General features: G+C 43.8%; 2 protein-coding genes across 4 annotated transcripts in view; one reads left to right on the top strand and one right to left on the bottom strand.

Moving 5' to 3' along the window:
* Nucleotides 1-4,083, top strand: LOC120048046 (sequestosome-1-like). 2 transcript variants are annotated; one of them, XM_038993726.1, is made up of 7 exons: nucleotides 1-316; nucleotides 1,391-1,486; nucleotides 1,749-2,071; nucleotides 2,187-2,475; nucleotides 2,598-2,800; nucleotides 2,927-3,143; nucleotides 3,361-4,083. In XM_038993726.1, exons 1-7 carry the CDS (start codon nucleotides 148-150, stop codon nucleotides 3,513-3,515), a joined length of 1,452 nt encoding a protein of 483 aa, XP_038849654.1. In that variant the 5' UTR covers nucleotides 1-147; the 3' UTR covers nucleotides 3,516-4,083. The 2 variants fall into 2 exon arrangements, with proteins under 2 accessions (XP_038849654.1, XP_038849655.1); XM_038993727.1 differs by having other exon boundaries at nucleotides 2-316; nucleotides 2,253-2,475.
* A 10,064-nt stretch (nucleotides 4,084-14,147) lies between these two features.
* The window catches only part of LOC120048044 (TBC1 domain family member 9B-like), a 56,967-nt gene continuing 49,415 nt past the window's right edge, over nucleotides 14,148-21,699 (bottom strand). Inside the window, exons 18-22 of one of the 2 annotated variants that reach the window (XM_038993724.1) lie at nucleotides 21,274-21,345; nucleotides 20,756-20,806; nucleotides 19,902-19,961; nucleotides 17,056-17,147; nucleotides 14,148-16,958 (exon numbers count right to left, since the gene is read on the bottom strand). In XM_038993724.1, coding sequence (XP_038849652.1) covers nucleotides 16,332-16,958; nucleotides 17,056-17,147; nucleotides 19,902-19,961; nucleotides 20,756-20,806; nucleotides 21,274-21,345 — 902 coding nt within the window. In that variant the 3' untranslated portion in view covers nucleotides 14,148-16,331. The remainder of the gene's footprint in view (nucleotides 16,959-17,055; nucleotides 17,148-19,901; nucleotides 19,962-20,755; nucleotides 20,807-21,273; nucleotides 21,346-21,699) is intronic. The other variant, XM_038993725.1, reaches the window with a different exon arrangement.

The following is a 21,699-nucleotide window of genomic DNA, read 5'->3' as shown; positions in this document are numbered from 1 at the left end:
TATAAGGTTCATAAACGGAACTGTACCCAGAAAAGCACGACGCACTGACAGCGACCGAGTTTGCAGTGGAGCGGGCCTTCAAGATTTTAACTGCGCAACAAATATTTCGGAGCGAGTATAGGGCTGTAATTGTGAAAAGACTCAACCATGTCTATGACCGTCAAAGCCTATCTCCTTGGGAAGGAGGACGCGCCGAAAGAAATTCGTCGCATTGCTGTCGACCAAGATGTTTCAACGAGTTTTGAGTATCTGAAAAAAAAGGTTGAGGATGTTTTCTCAACCCTGCGAAATGTCACCTACCAAATGTATTACAAAGGTAAGCCTATACTAGTGAACCATTATAGGAATCTACTGTAGTGTCTTCGATTGCGTTTAGTATGTTGTCATATCTTAATATTGGTGTTTGGCTGTAATCTTCCATAATATTGTCCGCCGCGCGCAGCGCAGTGCGCACTGGACAAACTAGACTACAGCTAAATGTCGAAGCATAGACCAGCGTGTCAAAATTGCAATAAATTCAGCCATCTGCCGATCAAAATAGAGCTCAACAAGACAATTTGTCTTTATGCACCATATTGCACTATATAAATCTGATAGAGCTGGTACAGAGCGTTTTTACAGGCCTACATTTAACATTGCATTTTATGCTGAATGTCAGATAGAAATTGAGTGAGCAGGCCCCGTTTCATTTGTCATACATGCAATGTGGTAAATTTAAGTCAGTTACCAACTAAAGTCTTCATTCTTCAACAGGCAAAGGTTGTTATACTACATTTATCTCAACTAGCCCTGCCTAAACACCTGGCAGTTCATAGTGGACAAAACATCCATTCATTATAACATGGGATACAGTGAAGGGGGCACTTTTTTTTTATGCCAGTGTTTAGGATTGCTAAGTGGGGTCTCTTGCCGTAACTTAGCAACATAGTTTTTCCCCCCTCCTGGGTTAATACCAACTCTATTAGAGCTCTACTCCCAATAAGCCTCCTCAACCCAAGGGAATCAGAGGTGACTTTATTTCATACAGGAATAATCTTGACTGGTATCACGACATTTATGTTTTCCATATTGGGCATCAGGGTTGGGGTCAATTAAATTCCAACAGTCAAACCAAGTAGTGAATTATACTATTCAATATGAATTGATAAGACTGCATAGATTTTTTTTTAAATGGGGCATTAAAAAAAAAAACTGACTTGGAAAATGACAACCCTGTTGGTCTTAGCACAACACCTTTTGTATGAACAATATTCCCTAAACTAACCATTGTTCTTCAAATAAAAAAGCTAGTGAGGATAAGCTGTGGACAGATGTCCTTACTTGTGAACTCTGGCAGCTATTATGTAATTATCTGGGTGAGATGTGACATCTTTGTTTATTTTCTACCCAGATGAAGACGGTGACATGATCGCCTTCTCCACTGATGATGAGCTCATCATGGGCCTCACCTGCATCAAGGACTACACCTTCCGCCTCTTCATCAAGGGTGAGTCTTTTGTGATCAAATCTAATAGATAAAAAATAAATAGAATTGTTACTAATGTGTAATGTATTAAGTCATCATTACTAGAATAACTTAGCATTCTCATTGTTACTGACACTTTAGTTCATAAGTACACCTGCTAGACTCATTGCTGACAGGTGTATAAAATTGAGCACAATTATTAATGGCTATGATTTTGGAATGAGATGTTCGAGCAGGTGTCTACATACCTTTGGTCATGTAGTGAACTTTCTTTTCTTTACAGAGAAGAAGGAGCATAGGCGTGAATTCCCTGCTTTTGCCTTCCCCGGTGGTGTCCCCCCTTTCGCCTTCCCCCCTCCCCCTGGAACACCTCATATGGGACCTCCCCCACCCCACGGCCACCATGGTCATGGCCACCACGGTCACGGGCCCCCCATGGTGCACCCCAATGTGACCTGTGACGAATGTGAGGGCTCAGTGGCGGGGACCCGCTTCAAGTGCACCGTGTGCCCTGACTATGACCTGTGCTCCACGTGCCAAGCCAAGGGGCTTCACAAGGAGCACGTCCTCCTGCCCATCTGGCACCCCTTCAACAACGCATTTGAGGTGAGACCCATATGTTGTCATGTGTTTATGCCTTTTTTTCTAAGTGGATATACTTGCAGATATATGCATATCTGAGCAATTTAAAACTCCATTTAAATATTTTTTTTTAGTCCAGGAACAAAAGGGGGCGTATGTGTGGTTAGGGAGAAATGGCCTCTATAGTTGTTGTTCTTCTACTCAGTGGTTCCCTCGTGGGAAGTGGATGAGGAAGATGAGACACTGCACGTGGGGTCAGGCCCAAAACCAGACCCAGCCTGGTCCCTCTGGGTCCCAGCCAAGCCAGGCAGCCGCAGGGGACAGACAGCCCTCTGATGCCTCATCTGCTGCCTCCCAGCAGTCCCAAGCCAATATGGATTACCTGAAGAACATTGGAGAAGGGGTGGCAGCCATGCTTAGCCCACTGGGTAAGACCAAGAGAAAAGCTCCATATAATAATTTCATTATCATCAATCCATTATTTGAAATGTACTGACCACTCTACATTTAAATACACTGAAATTGCTTACTTACACTATCTTGCCTGCAGGTATCGATGTGGATATTGATGTGGAGTTGGAGGCAAAGAGGACCAAGGTGATGACCCCCAATCTGACCCCACCTGGGTCAGGAGGCCCCCCCAGTGCTAGGAGCAATAACGGGACGGGGGGGTCCAAGGGAGATGGGACTAAAGACGGGGACATGGAGGTGGACGGGCTTAGCAGCCTAGGAAGCGCGAGTGATTTAGCTACGGTATGATGCACACAAGAAAAGTTTAATTAAACATTGACTTAAATCACAAGTAATGGTGAAGAATAAAATACATTGGCCTCTCTGAGATGGTATGAATTGTTGAACTCTATGTATCTTTCTGTGTAGGGTGGTAAAGATGCAGGGGGCAGTGGTGACGATGAGTGGACCCACCTGACCTCCAAGGAGGTGGATCCCTCTACAGGGGAGCTCCAGTCTCTCAGGGTAGGCGAGGAGGGCTCTCTGGAAGCCCCAGGGTCCCCTACTGTCCCCCAGGGTCCCTCACAGGAACCACAGAAGTCCCTCACTCTCGCTGAGGCCGCAGCCTACCCCCACCTTCCTCAAGGTAAGATGGAGGATATGAGTTATCTTAACTATCACAAGTAGCAGTTGCTGTGGTAATATCCTTATCCTCACTACTAGTAGTAGTGACTTCAGTCAATGGTAGTTATATCCCCATTTAGTCGTAGGCATCATGGTTACTATGATATCATGATATCCCTGATTACTAGTAGAATTGCCTACGCCAGAGACTGACCCTCCACTGTGTCCTGTCTCTCTAGATGCCGACCCACGCCTGGTGGAGTCCCTGTCCCAGATGCTGGCCATGGGCTTCACAGATGAGGGGGGCTGGCTCACCCGCCTCCTCCACACTAAGGACTGTGACGTCGGGGCCGCCCTGGACACCATCCACTACTCCAAACCCGCCAAGAAGTAACGGGGCCCCAACACAGTACCCTGAGGGACACCTACATCCCCCTATGATAGCCACTTCACCAATACTGCCTTCTCTTCCGTCCCTCTCATTAACACCTCTGGCACTTGCAGTTACTCACACAATAAGTCTATTAGATCTGAAAATAATTATTGCGATTTTAAATGTTATGGTTGTACTGACATTGAAGTACAGTATAAAGGGTTTACTAGTCAATATTTATCCAAATGGAAATTTATATTTCTATAACCTTTGTTAAACTCTTTTCAATGGGATGTCATTTAACTGAAAGTGTGAGCTAACATACATGGGTTCATGTTAAATTGGATTGATAAAAGTTAAGATTAACTAACATATATAATTTCAGTGTTCACTCAATAGCAAGTATTATCTATTGAGTTTGATTAATCAAGTAACTGTTCTAACACGTATCATGTAGAGTTAATACCAGAAGTAATACATGTTCATTACCAGTGTCAACATAATAAGGTGAAAGGTGTGAATAATGATTGTCTAACATTGAAAACATTTCTCCCCTTTCAAAACCAAATAAAATACTTCTGCAAAGAAACTGTGGTGTCATTCTCCTACTGTCTCATTAAATGTATTGCCAACATTAAGATTACAAATAATAGTTTGACAAAATCTAGGGATTAAGTAGTTGTGTCAGTGAAATTATTCATAAGCAGAAACCATTATCAAATTTCAAGCAATTGAGTTTGAGAACTGTTTAAAATGACAACATTCAGTGTTTACAGAAGAATACTAGGCCACTTAGTATTTAGATGCACTCAGCATCTACTGAAAAAGGAGCAACCATTACATGATTTTTCAAAGTCGTCATCTGTGTAGAGGGCAGTGCTTGGTGTGCGGGGGCTGATGACAGACAGGTGCTTTGCTCTCAGGTAAGGCCATATAGGCGGGACCTCTGCTATTGGCTGCCTCCCCAAACCCACAATGAGTGAACCGGTAACTGAGCTAAACGACTACCGCCCCGTAGCACTCACTTCCGTCATCATGAAGTGCTTTGAGAGACTAGTCAAGGACGATATCACCTCCACCCTACCTGACACCCTAGACCCACTCCAATTTGCTTACCAACCCAATAGGTCCACAGACGACGCAATCGCAACCACACTGCCCTAACCCATCTGGACAAGAGGAATACCTATGTGAGAATGCTGTTCATCGACTACAGCTCAGCATTTAACACCATAGTACCCTCCAAAATCGTCATCAAGCTCGAGACCCTGGGTCTCGACACCGCCCTGTGCAACTGGGTCCTGGACTTCCTGACGGGCCGCCCCCAGGTGGTGAGGGTAGGTAACAACATCTCCACCCCGCTGATCCTCAACACTGGGGCCCCACAAGGGTGCGTTCTGAGCCCTCTCCTGTACTCCCTGTTCACCCACGACTGCGTGGCCATGCACGCCTCCAACTCAATCATCAAGTTTGCGGACGACACTACAGTGGTAGGCTTGATTACCAACAACGACGAGACGGCCTACAGGGAGGAGGTGAGGGCCCTCGGAGTGTGGTGTCAGGAAAATAATCTCACACTCAACGTCAAAACAAAACAAAGGAGATGATTGTGGACTTCAGGAAACAGCAGAGGGAGCACCCCCCTATCTACATCGACGGGACAGTAGTGGAGAAGGTGGAAAGTTTTAAGTTCCTCGGTGTACACATCACGGACAAACTGAATTGGTCCACCCACACAGACAGCGTTATGAAGAAGGCGCAGCAGCGCCTCTTCAACCTCAGGAGGCTGAAGAAATTCGGCTTGTCACCAAAGGCACTCACAAACTTCTACAGATGCACAATCGAGAGCATCCTGTCGGGCTGTATCACCGCCTGGTACGGCAACTGCTCCGCCCACAACCGTAAGGCTCTCCAGAGGGTAGTGAGGTATGCACAACGCATCCCCGGGGGCAAACTACCTGCCCTCCAGGACACCTACACCACCCGATGTCACAGGAAGGCCATAAAGATCATCAAGGACAACAACCACCCGAGCCACTGCCTGTTCACCCCGCTATCATCCAGAAGGCGAGGTCAGTACAGGTGCATCAAAGCAGGGACCGAGAGACTGAAAAACAGCTTCTATCTCAAGGCCATCAGACTGTTAAACAGCCACCACTAACATTTAGTGGCCGCTGCCAACATACTGACTCAACTCCAGCCACTTTAATAATGGGAATTGATGGAAATTATGTACAAATGTATCACTAGCCACTTTAAACAATGCCACTTAATATAATGTTTACATATCCTACATTACTCACCTCATATGTATATACTGTACTGTATATCATCCACTGCATCTTGCCATCTTTATGTAATACATGTATCACTAGCCACTTTAAGCTATGCCACTTTATGTTTACATACCCTACATTACTCATCTCATATGTATAGACTGTACACTATACCATCTACTGAATCTTGCCTATGCCGTTCTGTACCATCACTCATTCATATATCTTTATGTACATATTCTTTATCCCTTTACACTTGTGTGTATAAGGTAGTAGTTGTGGAATTGTTAGGTTAGATTACTTGTTGGTTATTACTGCATTGTCGGAACTAGAAGCACAAGCATTTCGCTACACTCGCATTAACATCTGCTAACCATGTGTATGTGACAAATAAAATTTGATTTGATTTTGATTTGATTTGAAATGTCTTCCCTATGCTCTTCCCCAGAAAACCATAACCTCCACCAATATGGAAATACCACCACAGCCTGGTTGTCCTATAGGGGCCTTCATATGGTCCTTGAGCATCACATTGGAAACTTGCATTGCATCACTCCAGTTGGTCTCCTCTTCCTCAGGAGGGGCAGAAGTTAGGATCTGGGCCCATTTGGAGGTCTGTGTGACTGCAGTACCCCAGGATCAAGAAGGTTGCAGTTACAGTAGGGGGCTTGCTGTAAGCTGGGACTGGTGGTCTTCAGGGAGCTGACGGGTTGGGAGACCATTCTACAGGGGCAAATGAGCTGGGGTGTCTGAGTTAGCTTTGGTAAATACAAACCAGAGAAAGCATATTAGTTTTGTACATACTGTAGCACATACAAGATAGACACCGCTTATGTATGAATTAGCATTAGCTGCTTACCTTCGCCGACTTGTGTAGGAGGCATGCTGCCCTCTTCTCCACCGAGATATACACGCTCCCCATAGAATGTTCATTTCTCTACCATAAGCCGCCTCCGTCATTTTAGAGAATTTGGCAGTACGTCCAACCGGCCTCACAACCGCAGACCACATGTAACCTCGCCAGCCCAGGACCTCCACACCCGTCTTCTTCAACTGAGGGATCGTCTGAGACCAGCCCCCCAGACAGCTGATGAAAATTGTCTGTAATAAAGCCCTTTTGTGGAAAAAAAAAAAACATTCTGATTGGCTGGGCCATGCCCTCCCAGGCCCATCCATGGCTGTGCCCCTGCCCAGTGATGTGAAATCCATAGATTAGGCCTTAGTTTATATAAGGAAATCAGTCAATTGAAATAAATTAACTCAGTAAAATAGTTGAAATTGTTACATGCTGCGTTTATATTTTTGTTCTGTATAATTCGCTTGGCATGAGTCGAGCTGTGTTCGAATACTCATTCTAACCGTACTATTTGTGATGTGAATTGAGAATATAGTATGCATATTGGTCATAGTATGGATATAGTTAGTATGCCAAAAGTTCCCGCCCAGATGTCGTAATAAATTCGCCAAAAAGTGAAGTATACACGCAGAGGACACTATTTCCGTACTTTAGGGCCCATAATGTAATTCTTCAGGAAATGGGCGTGGCTTCACATAGTCTTCAGATTTTAAGAAAATGGTGGAAAATATGCAGCCGAAGTACAAAGAGAGAGGATACAAATTCCGTATGACAAAATGTTAAGAAAATGTTGAGCAACGTAATAAAGTAATGACTTTTCAAATAAGTTACCTTACATGTTATGTTGGCTGATAATTTGTTAGCTACGGTGCCCTTACAAACCGCATAGCATATAATTACAGCAGTACCAGTACGTTGTTAGCTACCTACCTAAAGTCAGTTGACTACTTATACATAAAACTTGCCAGTATATTACCTATAGACTAACTAACTACCCATCGTTTATTGACTTGATTATTCCCGTAATTCTTAGCTAAATAGTATAGTCGTTGTGCGTTCTCAATCGACATTCTGGCACTTTCGTAAATTCGCTCTGGCTATCTACTCCGATTTCAGAGAACTCTCCTATAAGTGTACCAGAGCACAGAATAATGCATTTACGAGCGCTCAACACCAGTTGAATATGGGCGGTGTCAGCAAACGTTGGCAAAAAAGCGTAATTCAATTGTTGCCAGCAAAGTCACCAACGCTCTGGATAACATGAAAACCACCTAACCAGCTCTGCTAGTGGAGTAAAATGGTCAAGAGTGGTCTCATTTGTGCCTGGAAGTAGCTAGCAAGCTAGTCAACATCAGATTGGGTGCTTGACTGCCGTTGTAAGACCAGCACTCTCAAATCAATCCTACTCCTCGGCCTGAGCATCCAGTGTGCGCTCCGAGAGCAAAACACTCTGAATTTACAAACGGACAATGCTGTGAATTTACAAGCTCACTCTGGCACTTCAGGTTGAATTTAAGAACCCACCCGAAGTGGTAAAATGTGTAACTAGTAATTTGTTATGCTGACTAGGTTGCAAGAGGTTGCATAGCAACAGCATCAACTTCCGGTAGATTTTCAAAGAGCTAGTATGCTCAATCAACTGAAAGGATACTGTTCGTTTACAGTATACTAAAATGAACTAATAGTATAATACATACTCTTTAAGTATGTAGTATACAGTATGTTAGTATGGGTATTCAAACACAGCTATGGACATAACTGACATTTCTGTTGCCTTGGATATGGTTTCTGTCTGTGTAAACATTCTCCTCCTCTTCCTCAACCTCTTCACTGCAGGTATTTACTCCTGAGACTCCCATTAGCCTCTTCTGCCTACAGGAATACAGTCATTTTGAACTGTAAATGTTTTCTTATGGCTACTGTAACGGATGGGAAATGGCTAGCTAGTTAGCGGTGGTGCGCGCTAATGGCCTTTCAAATCGGTGACGTCACTTGCTCTGAGACCTTGAAGTAGTGGTTCCCCTTGCTCTGCAAGGGCCGTGGCTTTTGTGGAGCGATGGGTAACGATGCTTCGTGGGTGACTGTTGTTGAGGTGTGCAGAGGGTCCCTGGTTCGCGAGGGGACAGACTAAAGTTAAACTGTTACACTACTACCCTAAACTAAGCATGGGAATGCAAGACAAGTTCAGGCCTAGCGCTATAATCCTTTGTGCTCGACAGCCTGTGCCTACATTCAATTGACTGTGACGTGTCAAAAACATGCGTTTGTTGAACAATAACAATGGTGTGAACTCACATTCTGGTCATTACACTCCTGAGCTTTGTCAACCAGCTCTTACTGCGCCACTTCCACGTCCTCCCTAGCACAAATAATAAACAGAGACATAGCATACAGCGATATCATCTTGGCAAACATTTTTCGCCGCACCTGGAAATTAAACTAGGGAAGACACTGACACATACAGGTCACGTGTGTCCAAGTCTTCTGACATATTTCCCTCCAACACTTGTATAACAGAAGAGCATTCTCTCTATGCCTGGCATTGCGCTTCTGAACATGATGTCTACAATCCACTCCAGAGCTACGTCCAAACTCCTGGAAAGGTTACACAAAACAAATGTTTTTACAAATAATTTACAACATGTTTGCCAACTGTGTGGTCTGAATAAATCATTAGCTAGCTGGTTTACCTTGATGACCGACTGCTTTTCCCCAGAGCTTGCCAGCCTAAGCTTGCATTTGTTTTGCTCATTTTAACCCGAAATCAATGGAGCAAATGTTTACACATGCAACGCATACAAGCTAGCTAGTAGCAACTTGAAAACTTTTGTTACCTGTTGCACTTGGTAGGTTTGGCATAAACAGCATCTTAGGACATTACATTCCTGAACCATGTTCTTTGTTTTAGTTGTAGTAGTTAAAAACGACAAGCTTGAGATGCTGTTATTTTCCCAGGAATGTTTTTCAAAACTGTCGAAAGAGGAAGTTGTTCAATTTAAAGTCATTACAGCCCATATACATCTGTTCTTATTCATTTTCAATGGAAGGGAAGCAGAGTGACGGCGCAAACGTGGCGTGGGAGGCTATGGAAATGTTTAGCATCTCCAATAGTGTGCAACTGAGTGGTTCCCATTATGAATTTGATGCTCAGAAACCCAATGCAATAGTGTCCAACTGCAGCACACAATTCCAGGTGTTCCTGCATGTGGGCATCCCATTTGGATCCTTCATGAACAACCCCCCTTGAGCATCTCATTGGTTCCTGCATTGGTTCCTTCATGAACCCCACCCATACACCTTCTATTAGCCAATAACAACGCATTGAATAACAGATTTACTGCATGGAACAACAGATAGTCCAAAACAAAATCAAAAGGATGTTTCTTCTGAAGTGTCAGATAAGAAAGATCAGGAAAAAAAATAGATATTTCTTTTTGCATGCATTTATCCCCTTATTTTAGGCACTAAACTATCACTATATATACTTCCATTAAAAACATTCGGAAGGTACTGGTACCAGTTGAGTCTTGTGAGGCTAAACGGAGAACACCATTGAGTTTGTGAGCTTGTGAGTTTGTCAGCTTTCAATAGATTGGTCATAGTTTGTAGGCCAAACCGTTTGGACGCTACAGACGTTTTCGTGAGTACACCAATTTTCGGGATGTCTCATGGTCTGACAAACATTGCTCTAGCTCTTCCACCACAGATGTGGAAGGGCGATATCGGCGGATGTGGTAATTGAGACGCAGCCCATGCAAAAAAACACATCTCTAGTTTAAACAGACAGATTTTGATGGGGATTTCTACAATTATTTTAATTAGATTTCTGCAGGGGTATGACCATTGTAGTCCAAGGGTTAAACATTATTAAGAAACACAGTCTGGGTTTTTACTGCTACTCTGCCCACCCCTAAAGTAGACACGCCCCCTTTCTCTGGAAATGACAAGGATGCAATTGCAGCCCGCAATTCGGGGTGGTCCTACATGTGGGCACAAGCGTTTGTGTAAGTTTATCGATCGCTCGACAAAACAATAAGTACACCTAGCATCAGGTAACTTTTCACTAGGACAGGGAGGAACAATGGCCGCCTTTCTCTGTTACGCAGAACTCACTCTGAGAGCCCCCATCTATCCACTTACGCAATGTGCCCTTTTACGCTCATTCTTCAAAATAAAAGCCTGAAACTATGTCTAAAGGCTGTTGACACCTTAGGGAAGCCATAGAAAAAGAGGTCTGGTTGATATCCCTTTAACTGGGCAATAGGGATGCATAGGAACAGAGAGGTTTCAAATACAGGGTCACTTCCTGATTGGATTTTCCCCAGGTTTTAGCCTGCAATATCAGTTCTATTTAACTCACAGACAAATTTTTTACAGTTTTGGAAACTTCAGTGTTTTCTATCCTAATCTGACACTTATATGCATATTCTAGTTTCGGGGGCTGAGAAATAGGCAGTTTCAAATGGGTACGTTTTTTAGCCAGAAACGAAAATGTCGCCCCCTAGTCTTAAGAAGTTTTAAGTGTGCCTTGAATTCTAAATAAATCACGGACAGTGTCACCAGAAAAGCACCCCCACACCATAATACATCCTCCTCCATGCTTTACGGTGAGAAATACACATGCGGAGATCATCCAGTCATCCACACCGCGTCTCACAAAGACACAGTGGTTGGAACCAAAAATCTCCAATTTGGACTCCAGACCAATGGACACATTTCCACATGTCTAATGTCCATTGCTCGTGTTTCTTGGCCCAAGCAAGTCTCTTCTTCTTAAATGGTGTCCTTTAGTAGAGGTTTCTGTGCAGCAATTTGACCATGAAGGCCTGATTCACACAGTCTCCTCTGAACAGTTGATATGTGTCTGTTACTTGAACTCTGAAGCAGTTATTTGGGCTGCAATATCTGAGCCTGGTAACTCTAATGAACTTATCCTCTGCAGCAGAGGTAACTCTGGGTCTTCCATTCCTGTGGCGGTCCTTAGTAATGATGTCTTTTCTCTTTGCTTATTTGAGCTGTTCTTTCCATTCTTCTGTATACCACCCCTACCTTGACACAACTGATTGGCTCAAACGCAATTAAGAAGGAAAGAAATTCCACAAATTAACTTTTAAGGAGACACACCTGTTAATTGAAATGCATTCCAGGTGACTACCTCATGAAGCTGGTTGAGAGAATGCCAAGAGTGTGCAAAGCTGTCATCAAAGCAAAGGGTGGCTATTTGAAGAATCTGAAATATAAAATATATTTTAATTTGTTTAACACTTTTTTGCTAACCACATGATTCCATGTGTTATTTCATAGTTTTGATGTCTTCATTATTATTCTACAATGTCGAAAATAGTAAAATAAAGAAAAACCTTTGAATGAGTAGGCATTCAAAAACATTTGAATGGTAGTGTACATATAATGACTAATGTACATTGTCATGTGCGGAATGCAGCCTACTATCAGTGTAGAAAGCCTGAAGTTATTTCTGAACATTGTAGACCTGTTGCATGTAGAATCGCGAGAGTTGTTCGATAATAATACTGTCTAGAGTAGGACTAGTCTACCATACTAAAATTTAATTGAAGTTCAGACATTTTCAGAGCAGGAATCATCAGTCTAATTATTGATACTTGAATAGCCAACGTAAGACATGTGGGCCAGCATGTTTGAACCTCCTTTTCATGATAGGCCTAGGGCTACATAAAACGTAATACGTCACAACCGCAGATCACGTGTAACCACGCCAGCCCAGGACTGCCACACCCGGCTTCTTCACCTGCGGGATTGTCTGAGACCAGCCATTCAGACAGCTGATGAAACTGTGGGTTTGCACAACTAAAGAGTTTCTGCAAAAACTGTCAGAAATGGTCTAAGGGAAGCTCATCTCCGTGCTCGTCGTCCTCACCAGGGTCTTGTTATGATGCCAAACTGCAGTCAGTGGGCAAATGGTCACCTTCGATGAATCCCGGTTTCAACTGTACCGGGCAGATGGCAGACAGCGTGTATGGCGTTGTGTGGGCAAGCGGTTTGCCGATGTCATTGTTGTGAACAGAGTGCCCCATGGTGGTGGTATGACAGATTTTTACCTTGTCAGCTCGGGGATTCGATCTAGCAACCTTTCGGTTACTGGCCCAACGCTCTAACCACTAGGCTACCTGCCACCACAGCTAGTACTTGGATGCACAGCCTTTAGCCAAGATAACTGCAGACAAACACGTTATAGCCATCAATGAGCTTGCTGCACCTTTCTTCTGGCAATTTGGCGCACTTTTCAGCAGCAAACTGCTCTAATTCTTCAATACTTGAGGGGTGCCCTCCACCAACTGCTGTTTTTTAATCCCCCTTTTTTCCTCTCTAATTTCATGATATCCAATTGCGATCCAATTATGTTCTTGTCTCATCGCTGCAACTGCCCAATGGGCTCGGGAGAAGTGAAGGTCAAGTCATGGGTACTCCCAAACATGAACCGCCAAACTGCGCTTTATAACAACCGCCCGCTTAACCCGGAAGCCAGCCGCAGCAATGTGTTGGAGGAAACACAGTTCAACTGACAACCGAAGTCAGCCTGCAGGCGTCCTGCCCGCCACAAGGAGTCGCTAGAGCGCGATGAGCCAAGTAAAGCCTCCCCTAACCCGGACGATGCTGGGCCAATTGTGCCCCCCCCCCCCTATGGGACCCCAGGTCACAGCAGGTTGTGACACAGACTGGGATCAAACTCGGGTCTGTAGTGATGCCTTAAGCACTTCGATGCATTGCCTTAGACCGCTGCACCACTCGGGAGGCCCCGACATAGGTATATGGACACTTCGCTGGCCACTCCAGAAGAGTCCAGCACATTCTTAACCATTGTTGGGTGCTTTTTTATGTGGGTTTGGGGTCGTTGTCCTGTTGGAAGACCCACATCCTTCAATGGAGAACCAATTTTTGGACACTGGGTTTGACATTGGACGACAAAACACCTGATAATCTGCTGATTTAATGATGCCTTTAGTACGTTCAAGGCCCCCAGTACCAGAGGCAGCAAAGCAACCCCACAGCATTATCAAACTTGATTGAAGGGAGGGTGTTATTTTCATTGAATGCTTAATTTGGTCATTAGCCCTGATCTATATTGCAAAAGAACAGTAATTTAGTTTCATTGGTCCACAGAACATTTCCCCCAGGATTTACGTTTATTTAGGTGGGGTTTTAAGAAGTTAAAATCAGGCTTTCTTGTCTCCTTCAGCAGTGGGGTATTCCTACGTTTACCAATGACAGTGACTGTGTTGCCAGTGACCCCTCCAAACTTCCATCCTACTTTTGTCTTTAGACGCAGACCTGAACCTTGCCCAGATGGGGAGATAGCGGCATATACGTCTGCTCTGTGGTGTCCTCTCAGGATCTGACAGGGAACAGCTAGGACTACACTGAGCTCATAGTGCTGAGTGAGTGGCTCTTATCCTCTCAGGGCCTCCATTGACCCCCCCCTCACCTGCCTGCATTTTCCACCACCACCCATCCATCCTATGACAAAACAAACAAGTTATTCCATTCACTATTTGTATTTAGTACACAACATAGCACAGTACTGATCAAATAATTTAAAATGCAAGTTTGTGAATAAATAAATCTGTTACATGAAAACAGTGATGACATTATAGCTATAGGTGGATAAACAGACTTGCAACAGCCACATAGGCTATCCTAGAACCAAAAAGGATCCCAAACTGCTTCCTCATTCTTTGTTTTCACATTTAGAAAGTAGTCTGCAAGGTAAACAAGTACAATTAATCATTTTCATTATATATCAGAAACATAGGCAGGTGCAAAGCAAATAATATACAAAGAGTGAGACAGGGTTTGTGTGCAAAAAAAAGGCCAAATAACAGTGATAAATGATAAATATAAAATATTTTAGGCCAAATAACAGTGATAAATTTACCTTGGGGTATAAAACAATTATCTTACAAAGTGCCGATAAACTTGGTATGTAATGCTACAAACAACGCCGGACTGTTGTGTTTCGTTATGCACAATGGGCCAGCCAGACAACCTTTTACTACAGTCTAGTTTTAGTGTTACAGAAGAACATTTCTGAGATTAGAATTGATCAGCGGCAGCACATTTCTCCGCTGATAACCAGACATGTCTGGATAGCCATAGGGGAAACAAACTGAGGAGCCAATAGCCTTGTCTAACAATCCCTAACTCCTATTTACTACTCTAGTGTCTGAAGTTCTGAAGGAACTAGATAGGTGTGAGCAATATTCTAGACAATCCCCAAACCTCATCCGGACTGGAGCCATTATTTACACCTGTCCAGTCCCTTCCGAAGTAGGGGAGCTGAATGGTTTAAAGACAAGGGGTTGTTAAAATATACTTTTTTCTGGTCAAACATTAAAGATAGCTGTTGACGAAAGAGGGCATTAAGCATTCTGTAGAATTGCCTGTGTAAAATATCTGTTTGTGACCAATGTGGGTTTGTAGTAAATCAAAATACTGCGTACAAAGCATCTCTTTTTTACATTTACAAGCTTTGAACAGAAGATACTACGAATATGATATGCAGCAATTTACAGTTTGACACCTACAGGCGTGATGGATAATCCAACAAAAAGCATTACATGACATTAAACAAATATTTCAAACTGAAATGTAATTGCAATCAGTAAAAAATAGTAGTTGCTTGTTTTCAGTAAACCATCAGGAAGTGTTTCCTTACTGCTATTCTGAAATGACAGAAGTGCATTGCAGGGGTAACCATCGAACACTTACTTACAGGTGTTCAATTTACCTCGGCCCGAATATATAGATAAAACTGACAATTAGGCCTAGTAACTGTAATGGTTATAGTATTTCTGTTGGTAAAACAATACTTGAGGTAATTTGATGAATGAACAGTCTAATCAGGTCCTAGTAAGTTACGAGTGGCAGGCAAGTCACTCAATGAGAGAAGCTCCATGCTTATCTGAAGGCTGCAGATTCATTGACTGTTAGTTAAGACTGCTGAATTGGGACTAATAAAACAAGTACTGGCCAGAGAACCGACTGGTAACGCCAACGTTCTCCCTAAGAAAAAACGACATAAAACAAAAACAAGCTGTTTCCAAAAAATCTAACATCTAGTTTAGTCTTTTTTTTAAGGCAAGGCTTTCTTTCTTTAGTTTGAGACGGCTGTGGATTTCACAGACACACAAACGTATACATGTCTCATATACAGGTCTTATATTTAAAGGCATTTATCCACAGCTTTGATTGGTGGTCCACAGAGTGCAGAGAAGCAACAGAAAGGGCACAGGGATAGATACAATAATACAGTTGAGTACCAACATCCTACCCTTGGATTAGCCACTACGCTCCAAGGCCCGGTTTCCCAGACCAATATTAAAGCTTAGTCCTGGAATAGAAAGCATGATCAATGGAGAATCTATATTTTGAAAGTGCTTTTTAGTCTAGGAACAGGCTTAGGTGGAATCCGGTTCTGGGAAACCAGCCTTAAATGTTTTGGGTCATGTGGCTTTTATCAAAAGGTAGGATCCGTTGGGCAGACTCTGGAGTATTTTGTTTCAATAGATATATTTCCTACATACACACACATCTGGTTCTGTATAAGGATGACAATCACAACAGAGATACAGGTCTAGAGCTCCCTGTGAAATGGTAGTGAGGCAAGGAGCGACAGTAACTTGAGTAGGACAGTGATGGGTTTCCCCTACGGGTGAGAAGTGAGGTGAGTCAGGTTGAGAGCTGGGCCAATTCGTGGTCGCTTGACGAGCTCACCTGCCTTTCCACCCTCCTTTGCATCTCACAGGCGGCCATCCTTGCCTGAATGTCTCCCTTCTTCTCAAAGTATTCCACCAGGGGCGGCTCGGTGAGCATCGATGCCAGCACCTGCTCAAAGGTGATGGACCAATCGCCGTCCAGTATGCTGCCCCGCCGCTGCTGGTCGCCGGCGCAGCCAATCAGGACTGTGTCGTCGGCGATGTCCTCGCACTGCAGCGAACCTGTGCTCACTATGGAGTAGGACGAGACCGACGTGTCATCCTTCACTTCTTCGTCCGACGTCTGCTGAGGCGGCGTTTCCAGCTGGGCCTCCGCCAAGGCCCTGCAGACCAGGGACTGCCCTGAGCTGCTCTCCCCGTTCGGCTCCTCTTTTTCGGGTTGGGGCAGTTCAGCGGCGGGAGCCTGGGCGTTGGTGTTGTCGGTTGGTTTGTTGGCGCCATTGTTGGTGAACTTCTTGCCCACCTCTCCGATGCGCAGCAGCAGGCTGGCCACAGTGGCGATGGCGTGGTAGAGCTCCTGCTCCAGTGGGTCCTCGCTGAACATGTTGTACAGGGTCTTACACAGCTCTATGAACTGCTCCTGTAGGGAACACACACAGGGGATCAGGCAGAAATGGCTTCTCTAAGTGTGTATGAGTGGTCAAGTTATGGTCATCTTTCAGTAATGTGGCATGTACCTGGTTCATCCTGCGAAGGTCTTTAATGGTCTCCTTCTTGGGCTCATTCTCCATGGCCCACATCCGCAGGTAGTACTTATAGTCCTTCACCTCTGAAACAGATATCACAATATTACACTGGATACAGTGCCTTCAGAAAGTATTCATACCCCTTGACTTATTCCATATTTTGTTGTGTTACAGCCTGAATTTAAAATGGATTAAATAGATTTCTTTTCTCACCCATCTACACACAATACTCCATAATAACAAAGTGAAAACATATCTTTACAAATGACTGCAAATGTATTCAAAATGAAATACAGAAATATATCATTCACAAGTATTCACACCCGAGTCAATACTTTGGAAAAGCACCTTCGGCGGCGATTACATCTTTGAGTCGTCTTTGGTATGTCTGTATCAGCTTTACACAGCTGTATTTTGGGATTTTCTCACATTCCTCCTCACAGATTTTCTCAAGCTCTGTTAGTTTAGATGGGGAGCGGCGGTTAACAGCAATCTTCAAGGCTTTCCACAGATTTTCAATGGGATTCGTCTGAGCTTTGGCTGGGCCACTCAATGGCTTTCAAATTCTTGTTCTGAAGCCATTCCAGCATTGCTTTGGCTGTAAATCTTCGCTGAAGAGACTTGTCCTTCTTGCAGGTTCTCCCATCTCAGCCAAGGAACTCTGTAGTTCTGTCCCCTCCCTGACCAAAGTCCTTCTTGCCCGGTTGCTCAGTTTGGTTGGATGGCGAGCTTTAGGTAGTCTGGGTAGTTCCATATTTCCCAATGATGGAGTTCACTATGCTCTTGGAAACTTTCAACACTCTAGAAATTGTTTTATTCTCTTCCCCAGATGTAGGCCTCATCACAATTGTCGGAGATCTACGGACAGTTCCTTGGACTTCATGCTATAGTTTCCGCTCTGACATGAACTGTCAAATTTGGGACCTTATATAGACAGGCGTGTTTCTTTCTAAATCATGTCCAAACAATTTACTAGGCCACAGACTCCAATCAAGTTGTAGTGACATCTCAAGGATGATCAAAGAAAATTGGATGCACCTCAGCTCAATTTAGAGTGTCATAGCAAAGGGGTGTGAATACTTAAGTAAATAATTTTCAACAAATTTGCAAACATTTCTAAAAACATGTTTTACTTTGTCATTATGGGGTATTGTGTGTAGATGGGTGAGAAAAACAAATGTAATACAGTGGCAAGAAAAAGTATGTGAACCATTTGGAATTGGTCCTAAAATCACACCAATAGACAAACACAGTGTGCTCATCTAATAACACACGAATTATTGTATTTTTCTTGTCTATATTGAATACATAATTTAAACATTCACAGTGTAGGTTGGAAAAAGTATGTGAACCCTTAGGCTAATGACCTCTCCAAAAGCTTATTGGACTTAGGAGTCAGCTAACCTGGAGTCCAATCAATGAAACGAGATTAGAGATGTTGGTTAGAACTGCCCTGCCCTATAAAAAAAAAAAACTGACAAAATTTGAGTTTGCTATTCACAAGAAGCATTGCCTGATGTGAACCATGCCTTGAACAAAATAGATATCAGAAGACCTAAGAATTGTTGACTTGCATAAAGCTGGAAAGGGTTACAAAAGTATCTCTAAAAGCCTTGATGTTCATCAGTCCACGGTAAGACAAATTGTCTATAAATGGAGAAAGTTCAGCACTGTTGCTACTCTCCCTAGGAGTGGCCGTCTTGCAAAGATGACTGCAAGAGCACTGCGCAGAATGCTCAATGAGGTTAAGACGAATCCTAGTGTCAGCTAAAGACTTACAGTAATCTCTGGAACATGATAACATCTCTGACGAGTCTACGATACGTGAAACACTAAACAAGAATGGTGTTCATGGGAGGACACCACGGAAGAAGCCACTGCTCTCCCAAAAAAACATTGCTGCATGTCTGAAGTTTGCAAAAGAGCACCTGGATGTTCCACAGTGCTACTGGCAAAATATTCTGTGGACAGATGAAACTAAAGTTGAGTTGTTTGGAAGGAACACACAACACTGTGTGGAAAAAAACAGTAAAACCTCATCCTCACTGTAAAGTATGGTGGAGGGAGCATCATGGTTTTGGCTGCTTTGCTGCCTCAGGGTCTGGACAGCTTGCGATCATTGACGGGAAAATGAATTCCCAAGTTTATCAAGACATTTTGCAGGAGAATGTGAGGCTATCTGTCCGCCAATCGAAGCTCAACAGAAGTTGGGTGATGCAACAGGACAACGACCCAAAATACAAGTAAATCAACAACAGAATGGCTTCAAAAGAAGAAAATCCTGACCTCAACCTGATTTGAGATCCTGTGGCATGACCTCAAGAGAGCGGTTCACACCAGACATCCCAAGAATATTGCTGAAACAGTTTCGTAAAGAAGAATGGTCCAAAATTCCTCCTGACCATTGTGCAGGTCTGATCCGCAACTACAAAAAATGTTTGGTTGAGGTTATTGCTGCAAAAAGGAGGGTCAACCAGTTATTAAATCAAAGGGTTCACATACTTTTCCCATCCACACTGAGTTCAATAAAGACATGAAAATGCATAATTGTTTGTCTGTTAGTGTAAGCAGACTGTGTTTATCTATTGTTATGACAAATTTATGCAGAAATCCAGGTAATTCCATAGGGCTCACATACTTTTTCTTGCCACTGTACATTTTGAATTCAGGCTGTTATACGACAAAATGTAAGTCAAGGGGTATGAATGCTTTCTGAAGGTACTCTATGTATAGCAATACCGTTTGAATCCTGCAGAGGGCAGGACAAGGAAGAAGACCAGTACTGTAGAAAGGTCATAAATATAGGTCATTAATATAGGCAGGGGGGTGAGGCTCACCTTTCTTCTCCTCTGCATCTCCGCTTCCCGATGCGTCCTCAGCCTCTTTCACCTCTTCTCCTGCAGACAGAGACAACCACCACCATCACCATGCCCACAAAGCCACTAATCAGACCATCCACACCAGTGTACACACTACACAGTGACAAGTAGGAAAGTGGGTTATCTAGACAGGGGTTGGGAGGAGGGGGGTCTTTCCAGTGGAAGATGATTGTGCTAGTGTGTGAGACATTCACTTAACAGAAGATGAGGTGAGTCAACTAGCCCCCAGATGCTAGGAGAGTAACAGGCAGGGAGGTGAATCAACTAGCCCCCAGATGCTAGGAGAGTAACAGGCAGGGAGGTGAATCAACTAGCCCCCCAGATGCTAGGAGGGTAACAGGCAGGGAGGTGAATCAACTAGCCCCCAGATGCTAGGAGGGTAACAGGCAGGGATGGAAGATGCGGATACCACAGCAGATTATACAGGGGGAAAGCGATGCGATGTCATTCACACCTGGACCGGAACGTACCAAAGAGAGCCCAGAGTGGACTGTACCAAGTGGACAGGGAGAGGAAATTAAAGGGGGCCAGTACTACAAAGAGCATTTTGATCAAGGGTCTCCACTCTGTATAAAGATAGTTGTGTAATCTGCTGGTATGATGTCACTGAGTGTGCTATACCACATGGGGGGATATTAACAGGTTAGAGAGTGAACTACGAATTAACTAACTCTATGAACTACAACTAATCATTGTTTCACAAGTTTGCAGATTATTCAAACATGAGATTGACTATTCCCCCTGAATACGGTGGCCACCATTTTGTTGATCAAAAGTGTCTTTGTGACCCAGAGATTTACAGAGAGACAAACCTGAGGTCACTTCCTGCACCAGGAAGTCCAGATCAGACAGGAAGGGAGGTTCTGGAGCGGTGAGAAGAAAACGGAACCAGATGGGGAGAGAGGGCAGACATGAGAGAAAGAATTAAAGAGAGAGAGACAGATAAAGAGCAAGATGGAGAGATTAAGACAAAGTGAGAAGGGAGGAAGGCGAGACGGAGGAAAGAGAGGGCGGGCGGAGAAAGAGGGAGGCAGAGAGGAGGGGATCAAACGATAGGAAGATGAGAATACACATTCGGTCGGTTAAGTCAGTAGTAGGAATTAGTTTTCAATGCACAGACATATGCAAGGGACCAGGACCACTCATTGCTTCAAGCAAAAAAAACAAAAATCGAACCAACATGTCAAATATCACATGGAAATTGTGAGCAAACTACAGTATGAAAGATGGTTCACACGTGTGTGTGTTCCCTCCTGAGGGAATATGTTACGTTTACAGCAACAGCAGTACGTTTATGGCAACATCGATGTGTGTGTGTGTGTGTGTGTACCCTGTGGAGTGTCATCATCAGTGAAGAACTGTGTAGCTTCCAGTGCAGACTCGGCCTCCTCTGGACACAATGCTGTAAGAGAAACAAGAAGCATGTTCACCCCAGTATGTATTATCCTAACACACATTGACAAATCATACCTACAAGCGCGCACGTGCATACTTTCTCCAAAACTGCTCAATTGTTCCCATTCTGAAACATTATAGTAACACACCCACAGACACCAACACAATTCTTCCGTCACGCATATACATGGTGCCTGTCCCTTTAAAAAAAACACACCACCCAAAGCACAGGGCCACAAGACTGTGCTGATTCACTAGAACTGTGTTTGAGGTGGAAAAAATGTGTGTGAAGCTAATTAGTGAGACTGGGAATGTCCTGCAGTATGTCTGCAATGAGTTGATCGGGCTGTTATTGGACCGG

Source organism: Salvelinus namaycush, chromosome 5 (genome assembly GCF_016432855.1).
Source record: "Salvelinus namaycush isolate Seneca chromosome 5, SaNama_1.0, whole genome shotgun sequence".
Taxonomy (NCBI): Eukaryota; Metazoa; Chordata; class Actinopteri; order Salmoniformes; family Salmonidae; genus Salvelinus; species Salvelinus namaycush.
This window is presented reverse-complemented; position numbering and strand designations above follow the sequence as displayed.

What these genes read in the sequence shown, in the direction of transcription:
- LOC120048046 (XM_038993726.1), top strand. Translation starts at nt 148, where the DNA reads ATGTCTATGACCGTCAAAGCCTATCTCCTTGGGAAGGAGGACGCGCCG. An exon ending in CTACCAAATGTATTACAAAG is followed by an intron (nt 317 to 1,390) that starts GTAAGCCTATAC and finishes TTTTCTACCCAG; the next exon opens with ATGAAGACGGTGACATGATC. An exon ending in AGCCATGCTTAGCCCACTGG is followed by an intron (nt 2,476 to 2,597) that starts GTAAGACCAAGA and finishes TCTTGCCTGCAG; the next exon opens with GTATCGATGTGGATATTGAT.